General features: G+C 40.5%; 1 protein-coding gene across 3 annotated transcripts in view; it reads left to right on the plus strand.

The window, feature by feature from the left end:
• pcnx1 (pecanex 1) overlaps nt 1–18,134 on the plus strand; it is a 35,232-nt gene extending 17,098 nt beyond the window's left edge. For 2 of the 3 annotated variants that reach the window (XM_041972811.1, XM_041972813.1), the window contains 26 exons: nt 330–559; nt 1,573–1,726; nt 2,014–2,046; nt 2,866–3,037; nt 3,976–4,086; nt 4,295–4,386; nt 7,912–8,021; nt 8,436–8,541; nt 8,625–8,717; nt 8,943–9,093; nt 9,243–9,384; nt 9,503–9,680; nt 9,876–9,984; nt 10,176–10,305; nt 10,397–10,455; nt 10,659–10,874; nt 13,019–13,272; nt 13,372–13,602; nt 13,775–13,875; nt 14,108–14,258; nt 14,347–14,577; nt 14,667–14,941; nt 15,027–15,205; nt 15,304–15,734; nt 15,865–16,005; nt 16,900–18,134. In XM_041972811.1, coding sequence (XP_041828745.1) covers nt 330–559; nt 1,573–1,726; nt 2,014–2,046; nt 2,866–3,037; nt 3,976–4,086; nt 4,295–4,386; nt 7,912–8,021; nt 8,436–8,541; nt 8,625–8,717; nt 8,943–9,093; nt 9,243–9,384; nt 9,503–9,680; nt 9,876–9,984; nt 10,176–10,305; nt 10,397–10,455; nt 10,659–10,874; nt 13,019–13,272; nt 13,372–13,602; nt 13,775–13,875; nt 14,108–14,258; nt 14,347–14,577; nt 14,667–14,941; nt 15,027–15,205; nt 15,304–15,734; nt 15,865–16,005; nt 16,900–17,040 — 4,221 coding nt within the window. In that variant the 3' untranslated portion in view covers nt 17,041–18,134. The remainder of the gene's footprint in view (nt 1–329; nt 560–1,572; nt 1,727–2,013; nt 2,047–2,865; nt 3,038–3,975; nt 4,087–4,294; nt 4,387–7,911; nt 8,022–8,435; nt 8,542–8,624; nt 8,718–8,942; nt 9,094–9,242; nt 9,385–9,502; nt 9,681–9,875; nt 9,985–10,175; nt 10,306–10,396; nt 10,456–10,658; nt 10,875–13,018; nt 13,273–13,371; nt 13,603–13,774; nt 13,876–14,107; nt 14,259–14,346; nt 14,578–14,666; nt 14,942–15,026; nt 15,206–15,303; nt 15,735–15,864; nt 16,006–16,899) is intronic. The other variant, XM_041972812.1, reaches the window with a different exon arrangement.
• The last annotated feature ends 96 nt before the right edge of the window (nt 18,135–18,230 follow it).

Here is an 18,230-nt window from a genome sequence, read left to right on the forward strand (position 1 = left end):
GAGTGCCCACCCAGTGACATCCTTAGTGTGTGTGTGTGTTTGCAAGAAAAGAAGATATGTGACTTACAATAGCAAAAAGGAAACTGTGCCAGTTTTAAGTTGCTATCTTATTGTGTTAGATATAGAACCCTTTTACTTTTTCTTAGCTTTAATACTTCAGGCCAAAAACAAGTGTGATAATGCCAACTTAAAAACTACTGCACTAGCTATTATTTGGTCCCTGGATCAATTTAACCACTTGTAGTTGGTAATCGCAAGTTTGCTTCTTATGTATAAGCAACAAAGTTTAAAAGATAGCATAAAAAAAAGTTTAGCTGACTGTGAGACAGATCTCCCTCCCTCAGATCCGTCTAAACCGCCTGCTGACCATGGACCCAGAGCTACTGGAGCAACAGGACGGAGATCTAAGCCCAGATCTCCAAGATGCACCACTGGGACAAGAGGACGCTGCAGCCTCTGCTGCTGCTAAAGCCAAGCAGTACTACCGTTTGTGGCTTCTCCCCTACCTGTGGGTAGGCCTGCACTTTGACCGGCTTACCCTGCTGGCACTGTTTGACAGGTGAGGCAACATAACATTTCATTGGCTGTGTTTTCAAAGCAATAAGTAACTTTTAGCCGTGGTACCCAAGTAGAATAGATATAAAGTTTGGCATGGACGTCACAAGTTAGAGTGGCCTGTTTAATAATTATGAAGCCATGTGAAGGAGGTTATTTTAGTTGCTTGGAGGAGAAGCTAATTTTGAAACTAGTAACATGCTAATGTAACCTTAGGCATTAGTATTACGGTATATTTTAACTTATCGCTGTATTCTACAGCCTACCAGGGTGTCATGTCAGAGTGAAAATTACTGTCTGAACCTGAAAAGTTTGCTCTGAATAGTGATTGTACTTTATTTTATTTAGACTAGATGGCTGGAATAAAATATCAGACAAGATACCAAGATTGGATACATGTGTTAAAAAGTTGGAGAATACAGGAAGCGAGACTTGATGTAGAAAATATGTTCCAGAAATCAGAACTGGTTTTGTTTACATGTACTAGATTTTCCAGACTTAAGTCTACCCAAACTCTTAAATGACTGATGTCAAGCTTTGCGTTCTCACACACAGCCTCCCTCAGAAAATATCCAAAGTATTTTAGGGTTGTGTGAGGTCCTAAAAGATTATATAAACCCTACTTTAAGCCCACAATTGTATAATTTAATGTGGATAATATAGGCTTTCTTATCCACTTGTGCTTACAAACAAGAGGAGAGTCAACATGATTTCTATGAGCAGATATCTTTTTCTTCCATCATTTTGGACATTATATTTGCACAAATTTTCAAGTTATTAAAAGTTGAATAACTGTTTTGTGTGTGTGTGTGTGTGGATTGTGGGATTTACCTCACCTGTGGTGACCCACAATGTTCATGTTTTGGGGTGCTTTCAGTTCTTTCTTATTGCTTTATGTTATTAAGCTTTATTGAGTCATCTCGTAGTCTTCAAAGGCAACTAAAAAATCCTTTCTTTTTTCCAGTGTTGGCTATTTTAAACATTAGGGAAAGCTTTGACTTTTCTGGGTCGTTCCAGGAACCGTGAGGTTTTAGAAAATGTGCTGGCAGTCGTGCTTGCTGTCCTGGTGGCCTTTCTGGGTTCAGTGTTGCTCGTCCACGGCTTCTTCACTGACATCTGGGTCTTTCAGTTCTGCCTCGTCATTGCAAGTTGCCAGTATTCCTTGCTAAAGGTGAGTGCTTCACATAACAACATAACATTATTATATTTGACCTTAGGAAGTGACACAGGGAACCATTGTTGCAAAGAAGCAGTTGAAACGCTGCCGTCATGTGTTTCAGCACACCAGCAAAATCATCAAAGTGAAGTATGCCTTCAAGGGAATTGATGATGCTCTAAAGTGTTTTGATTGTTTTTATTTTTTAAAACTCCTTCAGATTGGTTTGTTTAAAAAAAAAGGAAAAAGGCCATACTTGTTTGCATAAATTTTGTCAACATTTTATTTTTCTGCATTCACAGAGTGTTCAACCAGACTCCTCATCCCCTAGACATGTAAGTAATTATCATTTATTATTTTTTCACTGTAGGGACAATGTTGGTTCTGTTAAACTAAGTGTAGACAAGTAGAGAATTACATTTCCTCTTATTTCCAACACAACTAGCGTCTGTAAAAGGATGCTGCTTTTCCCATGTGAATCTATGAGTTCCTGCCTCCTTCGCGTGAGGAGGCTGCTCCAAAACGGCGTCTTTTATTAATGCAGCTCTTACTCAGCTGCAGGCACAAGCTTTAAATAGCTGGTCAGAGTTTAGACCACAGCTCACCATCTCACTCTTTGTGTCTTGCTTCCCCCTCCCTTGTGTTGTCCCCTTTTCTGTCACATTAAAGACTTCTTTGCTTCCCTTTTCATGACATTTTGCAAAAACCTGGTCTATTTAAGCTGATTTCTGGTGCGTAAACTCTCGGTGCTTCTGTGAAAAGGACGTGCGTCCTCCCTGTACTGTGAAACCTTACACTTGATGGTATTTCTTTTTATACATGCATCACTGGTGTCATATGAGCTGTCCTTCCTTGGCTCATATGACACTGATATCACTAAACGGATCTTTTCTTTTGGGATAATTATTAAAATAATGATTGTGTTTTAACGATAAATTGCTGCTAATTACAGTTTTAATTATTTTAGAACTTTTTGATGCTCCAGAAAGTGTGAAAATGACCAAAAATTTCAAATTTTCAATCAAATACACGTGAAAAGTGTTGTTAGCACTTGTTTTTGGTTTAAAAGTGTATTTCTTCCAAGTGCTGACACAGTTAGAAAGCCCAGCTTCTACAAAGTTCAGTTTTATATCATGATACTTTTGTCCCTGCAGGGCCATAATCGTATCATAGCATACAGCCGGCCAGTGTACTTCTGCCTGTGCTGCGGCCTCATTTGGTTGCTGCACTACGGCAGTCTGAAGATCTCTTCATCTCGCTTCACCCTGTACGGAGTCGCCCTCACCAGCTCCTTTGTTCTTGCCTCTGCCAGGGACCTCGTCTTAGGTGGGTTCACTTCCATGTGGTATTTTGTGTCCAGTGTTGTTTTTTTTTTTGTTTTCCAACAAATCACACATCAATAAATTCTGGACTAGATAAAGGCCTTATCATAGTCAGATGGAAGAAAAAAAATCTCCCTCTTTCAGATCCAAGATTTTACACATCAAGTCAATAAAAAAAATGTTATCCTTACAAGTTTTAAAAAGAGAAACCGCACCTCACAAGTTTTTTTTTTTTTTTTTTTTTTTTTTTCCTGTTTCACTTTACAGCAGCATTACACTTTATGGCACCGCGTCACAAACTGACTTTAGAATACTTAAATAAACAGAGGAGTTCATGATCGGCTTAACTACTGCAGGCTGTCCAGGTCCTGTGGCTGCAGAACAAGCCCCAATCATCAGTCTTCCACCACTGTTTTTGAAAGTTGGTGAGAGCTGTTTGTGCTGAGATGCTGTTTTCTTCCAGAAATCTTATGGTTCATTCAGATGCAACTTTGCAAACCTAAGCTGGGATTCTAGTTCAAAAAGGAAAAGACCTTATTTTATTTGTTTCTTTGTTTTTATTTTTTTTATTATTTTTAACTGAGACTCTACAGTCCTCACTAAACAATTAGCATGCTAACTGAGGCCTGCAGAGCCTGTAGATGCAAGAGAATCTAGTCTGATACTGTTCCACCACAACAGGATAGTTGTATTTACTAAAAAAAAAACAGAGTTGAAACTTCATATTAAAGCTAGGAACAATGTTTTTTTTTAAGTTAGCAAACATTTAAACCTCTTTTTATCAAACATTACTCCTGTTTCTCCGGATGCTTGACCCTATGATAGAGGTTGTTGTCATTTCTGCTTTAAATCTGGTTTTTGCAAAGTACAAAATGTTAGAATGAAAAATGTATAAATTAAAAAAAAAAGTCAGCATTATCTTCCCTTTCTTTCTCCCTGCAGTCTTTACTCTCTGCTTTCCCATCGTTTTCTTCATGGGGCTGCTGCCGCAAGTCAACACATTCGTCATGTACTTCTTTGAGCAGCTGGACATCCATGTGTTTGGGGGCAATGGTGGGTGACTTGTTTATGCAGAACCTCTCTGCAGGAGGTCACTTTGACCGCTACTGACTGAGCCAACAGACACTCATACACACAGTCATACCCTATACATTTTCCTGTGGCTTCATAAGTGCTGAGCAGCATTCTGCCTGGCCTGGTTCCTGTCATTTTGAGTGGTCTCATTGCTGGCATCCCTTTTCTGTGTGTGTGTTCTCTGCAGCCTCCACAAGCCTTCTATCAGCGTTGTACAGCATCCTGCGCAGTATAGTTACTGTGGCTTTGCTCTACGGCTTCTGCTATGGAGCTCTGAAGGTAAGAGCAAAGTTAAGAGCTAAAGTGACTATCATCAGAAGTGTAATGAAAGTTTTTTTTTTATCTGTGTCATTTACAATTGAAAGAATTATGAGGCCAAAGAAACTGTATAAAATAAACTATGAAAGAATGTTAGTTTGTTAGTTTATTATAACCCCTAAATAGAAAGGTGAAACTAAACAACCACTTCACATACTGATGGCTTAACAAAGGAAAGCAGCTCCTCAGATAAAGACTGAGCAGCCTACTTACATCTCAGGGATAAGGGACAGACTATAAAGATGGTAATTTCCATGTTCTGGCAAATGCAGATGGGTAAGAGGAGTGAAAGAAGCAGCCATCTGTTAAACAAGTAGGGGAAAAAAAACTGTGTTAAACAGAGGAGGGGGGCATAGGTATCATCTTTCTATCACCCACAATGCAGCTTTGATTCTCCTTCCCAAGTGGTTCTACAAGCATTCACATATTCATTTTTTGTGACCAAAACATGTTGGTGAGTCAGGTAAACAGCTCACAGGTGACTGCAAATAAACAACCCACACAATGAGATGGTAGGTCAGTTACCCACACACGACTTTAATTATTCCCAAAGTCACAACTTTTAAACGAGAAACTCTCCACCGGTCTGTTAGAGCTGGAAAAGCCTTTTCAGATGAGAGGTGAAATATCTTCAAGAACAAAGAAAAGAAGTCCAGCTGCTTTGGATTACCGTGACCCGGTGTCTGTATCGCAGAGCCAGGATTAACCTGATCTTGCAGATAAGAGACCAACACATGTAAAAGCACCTTTTCCTAACCTCTCAGTTTTATTAGAAAATGAAAAAAATGCATCAGTTTCTGGATGATGAGAGAGTGATTCTTTTTAAGTTAAATATTGACAGCACTTTTTGAATTTCCCTCAAATTTATCTACATGAGAGATATGTCAGCAGAAGACAGTATCGAACCTAAAATCGTGATTGTGAAGATTTGCAGTTCATTTAATTTTACTTGTTGAAATCAAAGGAGTGCTTTACAAGATAATCAGACACTTTACATACAAACAAGTAGTGAAAAAAACAACAAACAAAATAAGAGTAAACAACCACATTTCAGTAATTGTCAAGCATTCAACAATGCAAAGACTTCTAAAAGATGAGTTCTGTGCAGTTTCTGATTGAAAGTGGCAGAGAGCTCCAGAAAGAGGGGGCTGCAATGGAGAAGGCTCTGTCTCCCCAGGTTATGGGCTTGGTCCTGAGAGGAGGATGAAGAAATCTGGAGTCGTGAGGACCAGTGGCTTCGGGTTCTAGTGTTCGGACGGAGAAGTTCTGTAATGTAGGAGGGGGCCCTGCTATGGAGGGCTTTGAGTGAGGAGGATGCATTGAAGGATGGGAAGCCAGTGTATTTGTTCTAAAGGACAGTGGTGATGTGGTCTTGGATGCGAGATTGGGTAAGAAGATGTGTAGCTGAGTTCTGGATGTACTGAGGTTTATTGAGGAGTTTAGAGGGTGAAGCATAGAGTAGGCTGCTTCAGTGAGTGAGGGGCAGAGGCAAGCAATGATTTTTAGGTGGAAGAAGGCTGGTATGGAGATGTTGCTGATGTGTCTTTCAAATGCTAGGTGGCATTTTGAAGATGACTCCAAGCTTGCGGATATGTGAGGAGGGGGCTATTGTGGACTGGTCAAGGGTGAGGCAAACATCATGAGCAGATTGCAAGAGGGATTTTGGACCACCTATTAAAATGTCAGATTTATTGTAGTTGATTTATAGATAGTTGGCTTACCTCCGTGAATTTATTTCTGTGAGACATTTGGTGAGAGTGGAGTAGGTTGCAGAGATTATGGATTTAGTGGAGATGTAGATCTGGATGTTGTCGGTGTAACAATGAAAGTTGGGTCCATGGCTGCGAATGATATGGCCAGTAAGGAGAATATAGAGGATGAAGAAGATAGGACCAAGCACAGAGCCTTGGAGAACACCTTTAGATAGCAGGAGGAGTTGTAATATGGATGAACTGTTCTCTGTTGGAAAGATAGGATGAACCTTTATTTTATGCAAAGATAATTTAAAACAGATGACTTAAAAGGACAGAAACTTTCTCACATGACTCAAGAAATACACCTGTAGTGCGCTCATTTTATAAATGACTCCTTGGTTTTCCCCCCTTTTATTTTGGGTGGGGTGGGTCTGCTTTCTTCTCTACTTTGACTGCAGCAGCTGTGTTGCTTTTCATTCTGCAATCTGGCTCATGGGGGATTTTTCATCCAAGAAGTTTTAATTCACAATATTGTACAGTCCTTCATCCAGTAAATTCTGAAAGGTTTAAGTGTTGAGATGAAGTGGTAGAACTTGCTAGAACTGCAAATGAAAACTACAAGTAGTGTCAAATAATTACACTGTGTAAAAACTTTAGTCACTAAATGTTGTCAGGACTTGTGTATTTTGTATCCGCCAATTGTACAATTCATATGAAGTGTTAGTTTTTAATATTATTTTGTATTTGTGTGTTTTTTTTGTTTTTTTTTTAAACTGAACCTGTATCTTTAACATTTCAGCAAGATCTGTGCACATTTTTGTTTCTGTCTGGGAAACCATATAAATAACTTCGACTTTGCTGTTCCAGTAAAACAGCAGAACGAATGCCTTATGCTGAATAAATTTGACCTGGGATGCTTAAAAAGTAAAGTCTTGCTTAAAATTGCTGATGCTAAAGATTTAGCGGAAGTAGTTTTTGAGTTGAAAGGCAAACTGGAAAGATTTGAAGCTCAAACTGGCTTTGACAAACGTTCAAACTTTTAGTCACTGCAGAAGGCTTAACAGAAACTATTTGCATAAAAGCAAGCTCAGACTTGCTTTTATGGACAAGGAGAAATGCCTTTGACAAGGAGCTCATTTGTATGTATGCAAATGTGTGGTTGATTAAAGATAGTGGAGCAGCCTGTAATTCTCCACAAGGAAAAACTTTTCATGTCCATTTGCACCACACAAAAGTCTTAGCATACATCTCCAGAAAAGACTGAACATTTTTAAGTTTCAGTGGTTTAAATAGCAGACTTATACCAAATAAGTAAAGTTTTATTTATATAACATGCTTCACAGATTAAAAAAAATGTCAGTAAGTACTTTACAAAACAAAATTACATAGAAGAATAAGACCAAAAAGGCATAAATAATTATAAAAACACAAGCACATAGTTGACTTTCAAACAAACCGCCTAGAAGAAGTCATGAATAATAACAATAGTTCTGATAATATATTTTTTTTTAAATAGAGAGAGAGAGAGAGAGAAAATAACAATTATGTTAAAATCCTCTCATTGTTGCCGCCTGTAGATCAACTGGTTGAGCCCTATGTACAGAGACTACAGCTACTCAGTGCAGATGACCAGGTTCGAGTCCAGGCCTGGGTCCTTTGCTGCATGTCATTCCCTGGTCTCTCTGACCCCCTTTACAGTCCAGCTACTGTCAAGTAAAAGCCACTAGAGCAAAAAAAAAAAAATCCTTAAAATAAAAAACTAACTTTTAAATCCTCTCATTGTGTGTCTCAGGAGACCTGGGAGCCTCATCACATCCCTGTGTTATTCTCTGTGTTCTGCGGCCTCTTGGTGGCAGTGTCGTACCATCTGAGCCGGCAAAGCAGTGACCCGTCTGTCCTCATGTAAGTCCACTGATCTGCACCACAGACCTGGCTCACATCACCTCTTGGCATATCTTTGCTGCTGTGATGTGTGAAAAATGTGAGTTGGAGAGAGTTTAAATACATATTTAAAGACTTGGCTTCTCTAAGGATCAGATGTGTTCAACTCACCCATCTGGTATTTTAAGCAGGTAACCAGAAAGTATTTTCCATTAACTATTTGACCCATGTCTGCTAGAGGGAAATCTACAGTGACTTTTGCACTCACACATATTCTGAGGATTATCTCCAAAGGAGTTCTCAATTAAAATAAAACTGTTTCTCCAAGTTTTTGTGTCTAACAGCGGATGATTTTACATTTCCTCTGTCATTTAATAAGCTAAGGAGACTTGGGATTTTTAAGAAAGGCAGAATGTTTTGCTTCTTGATTCATAGCTCACTGATGCAGTCCAAGATTTTACCCAACTTAAAAGACAAAAACCCAGAGGACCCCCTGTCAGAAGTTCAGGACCCTCTGCCAGAGAAGCTGAGGGCCTCAGTGGTGAGTTCATCTTCACATTAAAGCAAGACTGGGTCTTTTCTTTTCTCCTCATTACACTGAATGTTTCTTTTTTACATGTGTAGAATGAACGTCTGCAATCGGATCTGATCGTGTGTGTGGTTATTGCTGTCCTTTACTTCGCCATCCATGTCAGCACAGTATTCATAGCACTACAGGTACAGTAAATGTTTACTTTTCAACAAGCACCAACAATTAATGGTATGTTTGCTGTGTGAGGGGAAATAAACACATTAGACAGGAGTCACTGGATGCCTGCATGCATTAAAATAAAACTCAGGTCGCTTATTTAAGAAGCTTCTGCAAAGATGGAGAAAACTTTTTACCTCTCAACAGCTAAACCAGAGATGATCCACATTATTAAATCTCTTGTCTTTCTTCAGCCTTTCCTCAGTTATGTTCTGTACGCCCTGTTGGGAACGGTGGGTTTGCTCACACACTACCTGCTGCCTCAAGTTCGCAAGCAGCTGCCCTGGTACTGCTTCTCACACCCGCTGCTCAAAACCAAGGAGTACTATCAGTTTGAAGTCAGGGGTAAGTAAAGAAACCTGATGAAAGACTTCCATGCTCCTCCAGCTGATCATCACAAACATATGCAGATGGATCAATGATGTATTTTTCTGCAAAGTTTAGTATCTGTTTCTGTTTTTGTCTCTGAACTCTAACCCTGTCTCTCTCGTCAGATGCTGCTCATGTCATGTGGTTTGAAAAGGTGCATGTGTGGCTGCTGTTTGTGGAAAAGAACGTTCTCTATCCACTCGTCATCCTTAACGAACTGAGTGGCAGCGCCAGAGAACTCGCCAGCCCAAAGAGACTTGACACGGAGTGAGGATTCTCAAGATTTCCACTTTCTATTTCCCCAGTTTATGCATAATGCACTGCATTTCATCATGATTTGACTATTTACTGAAGTGGGGTTTTTTTTGGATGCTTTTTGTCTCAGGGTTGGGGCTCTGATGATCACAGTAGCAGGTCTGAAGCTGCTCCGTTCCTCCTACAGCAGTCCCACCTACCAGTACGTGACCATCCTCTTCACTGTCCTCTTCTTCACTTTCGACTACCGCCATCTGTCCGAGACGCTGCTGCTCGACCTCTTCCTCATGTCCATCATTTTCAGCAAGGTAAAAAGAAGTCACCAGATGCATAACTAGTTCTCGTTTTATTCAAGACTCATACATTTATAAATGATACAAAGATCATAGTGAAAGGTACAAAATGCACACAACATTTAAAATGTTATTTAATTATGTGGCTTTAAATCGCTGCGTCATAGTCACTTTATATTTTTCATGTTCTGTTTCTTTGTTTTTTTCCAGTTGTGGGAGCTTTTTTACAAGCTGCACTTTGTCTACACCTACATCGCTCCATGGCAGATCACATGGGGCTCAGCCTTCCACGCCTTCGCTCAGCCCTTTGCTGTGCCTCGTATCCTTTCACATTATAAACTGTGAACTAAATCACCAGTTTCACGTGCACTTCTAACACTGTAACAGCAATTGCAACTGAATGACAACATTTTTTTAAGCTGCAGTTGTTGTTGTATTTTGTTTTACATCTGTGCAAACTGTAGTAAATGGTGAATCATTATGAAGTAACCTTGACCTGAGCTCCTCCAGACTCGGCCATGCTGTTTGTCCAGGCTGTGGTATCTGCAGTCTTCTCTACTCCCCTCAACCCTTTCCTTGGCAGTGCCATCTTCATCACCTCCTACGTCCGCCCCGTCAAGTTCTGGGAACGAGACTATAAGTACGAAAAATACATTTCTAATAATAAACTGAGTGTTCCATTGAGTCATCTTGTAAAATATGTGTTTTTTTTTTGTTTTTTTTTAATGCAGCACTAAGAGAGTCGATCACTCTAACACCCGACTGGCTTCTCAGCTGGACAGAAATCCAGGTGAGTTGGACATTGTCTTTTGGGTAGATCTGTTATCTGAAATGACCCGAGAGATTGACACTAAACTGTGGTGCTATAGACGAGTGCACTGATGCACATTATAAGAGGGCGTCTAGCATCTAAATTAGTTCGAAATTCAATATATTTGATTGACGTCAGCAGCTAAGTTTGATTCCAGCCTCCATTTTTTTTTCTTTCCTCAGGCTCAGATGACAACAATTTGAACTCCATCTTCTACGAGCATCTTACCCGATCCCTTCAGCACAGCCTTTGTGGAGACCTGCTCCTGGGCCGCTGGGGGAACTTCAGTACCGGGGACTGCTTCATTCTGGCCTCTGACTATCTGAACGCTCTGGTGCATCTTATAGAAATCGGCAACGGCCTGGTCACCTTTCAGCTTCGGGGGCTGGAGTTCAGAGGTAAGGGAGGTCCTCATCTCTGTCATACCTTAAAACTATTAGTGACATAAGTAGTGTTTTTTTCACATAATTTTTCTATGGCTTGGATGTATCTTTATTCTGTGTATCATGCCGAACTTTTTTAGTTTTAGTGAGGTCTGAATAAATAGGTCAGATATGTGGAACATATACCATTACCTCTTTAATGGAACCCTGTTTAATATGACTTCTTAGATTAATATTGGCCTTGTCTATGTAGATACAATATTTGAAAGACTCTTGATATTTTTATACTTGATAGTAATAAAGAAATCCTCTTACTCATGTATTGTATAAGATGTACAATGGGTAATAGTGTTGTAATATGTCTAAAAGCAGCTCTGGTTGCCACAGGAAGGTAACTATGATTTCCATTTGAACTCAAGTGCAGCAAAAGTAGTGAAGGTGAGACTGAAAACATGACTTGAAATGTACAAGAAAACAAAGATGAAAAGAGATGTGGGAAGGCAGGAGCTGAGCCATGTCTGAGGAATCTGTGCTACAGCTGCCTTTCAGGGACATCAGAGGGACTCTAATGTCCGACTGAGGACCATTTTAGTCCAGTGCTCTCGAGACGGGTACATTAAAGAGCAAATTGTTTATTTTTTATCAAATAAAGGTTGAATTTAATGATTCATACCACAACCGAGGGTTTTGTGGGAAACAATGACTCGATCAGTGTTTTAGGATAGCGCTGTGGCTAGCTCTCAGGTTAAAGGTGCACTACAGAGAGTGGAATAAAAGGTTTGGTGATATCCCTGCTGTTTATAGCCAACAACTTGACTGAAAGTGAAGCTCACTTCAGTGATACTGAGTAAGACAAAATATCTGTCCTTTATAGTCCTCAATCACAGCAAGCAACACTACTGAACTCTTCCTCAGTAACATTACCAGATAAAGGTATGAAATGGAAGAAGTAGCTGTGAGGTGTTTAGGGTCCATGTTATTTAGGAAAGACTTGCTTCACTCCTCTTGTTGCTTTTCAGCCAGAAACTATAACTAAAATCAGCTCCACAGGATTGAGTGAATTTATTTTCCTTTGGCTGGTTAAATCTGAAACGTCTTAAATTATGATTTTTACCCCATCATTAGAATAGAATGTATTGTGCATGTACAGTAATGCCGGGTGCTATGGTTTAAAATATGTTAAATGTTTTAAGGTTTTTAAGTCAAAACAAAAATAGTAAAAACAACAAACAACAAGTAGTACTTTCGGTTTTGGCCTAAGTTGCTGCTGTTTCAGCGGGTTGTATAGTTTATTACCTGTTAGTCTAGCTTTAGATGAAGTTTCTCTGGGATGAAAATGTGGAAATTGGTCACTTTTTATTTCTTCTGATCATCTCTATGCAATGTGGCAATCGAACCAGATGTGGATGGCTGAGTGTACGAACAACTTTCTTTGTAACAAGGCTTAAAATTAATAAGTGTTTCATGTGTTATAGTGGAGAATAAATGTGAGATGACTGAGAGTAAATGGATGATAAAGCAGAGTATGCTATGGAGAAGGATTACCCCTGAATGAATAAAGAATAGTAAGCACTTCCTAGTAGTTTCAGTAGTATAAAATAGCATTTTACCTTATTAGTTCCTCTGTGCTTTATTTGTTTGGAAAACACACCTGGGTGTGTTTTGTCATTGTGACTTTGCGTAATTTAGTCTGAGGCTCTCTGCTACAGAACATCATAATTAAACAGGTATTTCAACATACCTGTTGTATTATGATGAGAGCATGTGATGAACTGAACTTTTTACAGAGTTGGACACGCTCCTCTAAGCATGATACTCATCACCTTTGTGTCAGCAGCTTTATCTGTAAATATGAAATGTTTTGTTACAGATTAGCTTCTTTATAGTTCTCCTTTCAGTGAACCTGCTACTTAACGTATCAAGGCTATAAACTATAAATCAATTAGTCAACAAGCCTGTATCTCACAGCTGATCTGAAGGTTTTGGATTAATTGCATTAAAAATCCTAAGCACTTGAAGGCATCTCCCCAGGTCACATTTATGAACCACATTTAGGTAAATCAGCAACAAAGTCCACATTCTTTTTCTTGTCTTTTCCAGTTTTCAAAAGACATTTTTTCTCAGAATAACAGGAATCGGCTGTTTTTTTTCCTCCTCAGGAACCTACTGCCAGCAGAGAGAAGTGGAGGCCATCACTGAAGGGGTGGAAGAAGATGAGGGCTGCTGCTGCTGCGAACCAGGCCATCTTCCTCACATCCTGTCCTTTAATGCTGCGTTTGGGCAGCGCTGGCTTGCCTGGGAGGTACTCGTCACCAAATACGTTTTGGAGGGCTATAGCATCACCGATAACAGCGCCGCCTCCATGCTGCAGGTGTTCGACCTGCGACGCATCCTCACCACCTACTATGTCAAGGTTTGTAGGATCACGTGACCATTTCAAAGTGGATCCGACTTATTAGAACAGCATATGATTAGTAAATTATCTAATTGCTTCAAAATTTCCCGGATTCAGGGTATCATCTACTATGTGGTCGCCTCCCCCAAACTGGAGGAGTGGCTAGCTAATGAGACAATGAAAGACGGCCTGCGAGGGTGCGGAGAGAGGAACTACGTTGACCTGGATCCCACCTTTAATCCCAACATCGATGAAGACTACGACCATCGGCTTGCAGGAATCTCCAGGGACAGCTTTTGTGGCGTCTACCTGGGTTGGATCCAGTACTGCAATTCTCGAAGGGCCAAGGTAAGGCCAATGTCTTTTCAGCTGTTTCCAAATTTTATATGAAGGGGGATGCCAGGAGGATGTCGGTCAAGACTGCCTGATGAAATACACAACTGTTTAAACTTTTAGGTCAAAGTTGGCAACAAATGAGATTTGAGTGACAACTCTTGCCTGTCTCTGCTTTGTGCTGTAGCCACTGGACTGTGAGAAAGACTCTGCTCTGGTGCTGCTCTGCTTCGGCCTGTGTGTGCTGGGAAGGAGAGCTCTTGGGACTGCAGCCCATCACATGTCCAGGTTATCTAGCAATCTTTATTATAATGAGTAAACTCTGCATAATACAACAGGGTGTGTTCTCTTATGTAGGCCAAACAGCAACCAGTTAGATTTTTTTCTTTTTAGGAAAATAATGCTTTAAATGTTTTGTAATAACTTATTGAAGAGTGACATACAAATAAAAAAATTTTCTTTCATTTCCATATGGATCAAGTGCGTTATTTGCATGTCTGGTTTCTGCTTTCTATCCCAGCAATCTGGAGTCTTTCCTTTATGGACTTCATGCATTATTTAAGGGTGATTTCCGCATCTCGTCAGTGCGAGACGAGTGGATCTTCGCAGACATGGAACTGCTCAGGAAAGTTGTGGTGCCTGGAATCCGAATGTCTCTCAAATTACACCAGGTGAGGTGCCACAGATGCTGAGAAAAGTCTGCCTTCAGTCTTGTATTTGTGGCAAGTTTAACCATGCCCCTTTTGTTTTCTTTGTCAGGACCACTTCACGTCCCCCGACGAGTATGATGAGCCAGCAGTTCTTTTTGAGGCCATCTCCTCCCACCAGCAGAACCTGGTCATTGCTCACGAAGGTGACCCGGCCTGGAGGAGCGCCGTGCTGTCCAACGCTCCATCCCTCCTTGCCCTGCGCCACGTCCTAGATGAAGGCACCAACGAGTACAAAATCATTATGCTCAATCGACGATACCTCAGCTTCCGTGTCATCAAGGTGAGACTGCATCAGGTCGAGTTTGATGTAGGGGGTGTAAGTGTATCTAAGATAAAATCTTTAATGACACCTTATCACTTGTGCTGCAGGTGAATAAAGAATGTGTCCGAGGTCTTTGGGCAGGGCAGCAACAGGAGCTGGTGTTCCTCAGAAACAGAAACCCAGAGCGCGGGAGCATCCAGAATGCCAAGCAGGCTCTGCGTAACATGATCAATTCATCTTGCGACCAGCCCATTGGATATCCAATCTACGTCTCACCGTTGACCACCTCCTACTGCAACTCACACCCACAGCTTGGACGCATCTTGGGAGGGCCCATCAGCATCGCAAACATCCGCAACTTCGTTGTCAGCACTTGGCACAGGTTTGTGACTCCGTGTGTTTTCGCAGCTTTGATTAGATTAGTCGCTGTTTAAACAAAAATAAATGAAAGGTTTATTTTCTTGCAGGTTAAGAAAAGGCTGTGGTGCAGGCTGTAACAGTGGAGGGAATATTGAGGATTCGGATGCAGGGGGGTTGTCGTGCGGCAGTGGGAATGGGACAGGTGGTGACTCTCAGCAGAGCTCCGTGTCGCAAGGCGGCACCTCTGGACCTGCTCCTCCTCACTCATACCAGCCACATTCTCTGGGTGAGAACTACTGCACCTGTATCTTAGCAACAACACTGCTAGCATACATTAAGTCCCCCTGCAGGATTTGTTATGCATCCTCTCCTCCATTTATCCAGGCACCAGTCAGAGTTCCCAGTCTGTTCAGTCTGGTTTGGTACGCCACTCACCCGCCCGAGCCTCGATGGCCAGCCAGTCATCATCGTACCGCTACAGCAGCAGCCGCCACTCCTCCTTGCGCACCTCCACCACCGGCCTGGAGCCCTGCCGTCGTTCCTCCACCAGCCAACTGTCTCTGCGCACACTCCCCACATCCCTGCAGCTCCGGCTGGGCTCAACCTCCGACCCCGCCGGCCCTTCGTCCTCACTCTCCAGCCACAGCATCCCTCCCTGTAAACGTCACACACTTGTTGGCCTCCTGGGCAATGACAGCGTGTGCAGCACCGTGACGGATCCCCTCAGCCAGCATCATCACCATCATCACCACCCACAGCAGCACAACCCCACTGTCGCCACGATACGGAGAGATGACATCTCCTACAGAGTACAGGTTGGTAAATATTTATTCGAAATGAGCTGGAGTGACGTCACTCAGTGGAAACTAATGCATACACGGATTACTGCTTTGGAAATTTAGAAATCAGCCTCATATTTAATGTCGAGCTTCTGTGATGTCTCAGATTGTAGATGTGAGTCAGGTGCTGGAGAACATCAACTTATCAAAAAGGAAGGAGCTGCAGTGGCCTGACGAGACCATGAGACTGAGGGCAGGACGGACCTGCTGGAGAGACTGGAGCCCCATCGAGGGCATGGAAGGGCATGTAAGTCTTTCCTAACAGCTGTGCATCAGCAGATGACTTCCACACATCCTCACACAGATGATTTAAAGTGTTGGATTTCAGAAATAATAAAATCAGTTTGGTTGTTGCTGCTCTACTGACATTCTGACTTCTTTAATTCTACAGTTATTTCCTTGTTTGTATACGTGTGTCCTGTTTTTTGGCCTTTGGCCCCCCTGACTAGTGATGGCGTATTGATACTCCAGAATCAATACTTAAATATCTGCCAGTCAAGACAACAGATTAGATACTTTTTGGTATTATACTGTAAATACGAAACACGCTATTTGTTTTCACTTCTGAGAGTTTTTGGTGATAAAATTACATGAGAAACCAGCCACGTGTGTTCTTCTCATGTCACATGATTATGGTAGCCTATCTGATGTCGTGATGATGATGCCGCTTGTGTTAGTGATGATGTTTTATTTTAATATTTTACTGTTTTGAGCACTATGTTCTTTCAATTTAAGAATTTTTATTTATAGTCTGATTATTCCATTTTTAAATATTTATTTTCAACTTATTTTAATCAGTTTACAGATAGTTTCAAATATATTTATTATAATTTTATTTTTATATTATACTTAAAAAAATTAAAAAATTTTAATTTTGATATTTATATCCTTGATATTTATGTTGATATTAATGTTCACGAGTTTTATTAATATTAATCTACTTTTGCGTACAAGGCAAAAAGTATTGGCATCAGTATTAATATTGATGAAAAAATACCATAAACTGATGACGGTATCAACAGGAAAAACTTTGGCATCGCCCATCCCTACCCCTGACCCTTTTGCTGTCATAAAAGCTTTAAAAATTTCATTCAGTGCTTCTTTTCTCTGTCCCTCTCTTTCTCTGTCCTGCCCCCTGAAGGTGATTCACCGGTGGGTGCCTTGTAGCCGAGACCCAGCCAATCGCTCCCATATCGACAAGACCATCCTGCTGGTACAGGTGGAAGATAAGCTAGTACCCATAATTGAGACTGGGGTCATTGAGTTGGGTGCAGAGGTTTGAGATGAGCAAGCACACACGTCTCACAAACACACGCTTGTGTGAAGATGGAGCAACACCTCCCTGACTTTCAGCAGGGGTCTGTGGACAAACAGGGAATGGGAGCCTTCGCTGCCTCCTTTAGTTCCCCATCGCTGAAGGGGAAGGAAGCCAGGGATAAGTGCAAACAAAGGCAGAGTAAACGTATACCCGACATGCTTTACTACATCAACACACATCCACAATATCTGCCTTTTGTTGCGTCTCAAATGCTGCATGACGGTAAACAACCCTTAAGTTAGTTCTTGCTACTGGTAATTAATTTCTATGCATTTCATCAGCGATTTTTCTTGAATTTACTGACAGAGCTCAGTGTAAGAAGCGTGTGGAGATTTCTTTTTTTGTTGTTTTTGTAAATCCTTTAATATTTTGCCAAATAAGTCTATTGAATATTTGCCATGGTTTCATACATGAATGCTTCTTTTTTATTATTATTTTCTGGCTGCCAAGACTGCAGAGAAAGTTGTGGCGCATAACAGACGGAAGTCCGAGACTAGACAGCGCTGTCCTCCACAGACTCTGTTTCATTGTTGTCATTCCTTTTTAATTTGTTTGAAATTTGCAAGATCGATTTGCGCAAAGAAAAAAGAACTTGCACTATAATTTTTGTATTTAATTTACAGCAATGCACTACAATCTTTAGATGATATCACATTTTATTTATTACAGACTGAATGGTCATGGTTACCGATGCCTTGGGAATGAAAAAAATGCAATCATTATTCTGTTTTCAGCCAATTTTATTTTAATATTTTGTTTGATAAACTTGAAAATAACTTTTTACTGTACATGAATTTATCTATACATATATATATTTACACAAATATATATATAATGTCTATGTATAAAAGATTTTGTTTTCAATATTTATTACTGTGAACATAGTATTTACACTTTGTTAAATTTTTTTTCTTTTTCTTTTTTCATTTTGGGACAAAGGTTAATGTATTGAGGACCATTGGTTGAAAACAAGATGCCGCAATTTTGATGGACTGTTTCACTATTTAACTGAATTCTTTTCTATATGGAGAAATAAAATTTGATTTATTGCTGTCTTTTATACGCCTCCTCTCAATCCTTACATATCCCTGTATTAACAGATAGTTTTTAGCATCAGAAAATTAAACTGTGAATATTTATTATTCTGTTACAAC

Source organism: Melanotaenia boesemani, chromosome 20 (genome assembly GCF_017639745.1).
Source record: "Melanotaenia boesemani isolate fMelBoe1 chromosome 20, fMelBoe1.pri, whole genome shotgun sequence".
NCBI lineage: Eukaryota > Metazoa > Chordata > Actinopteri > Atheriniformes > Melanotaeniidae > Melanotaenia > Melanotaenia boesemani.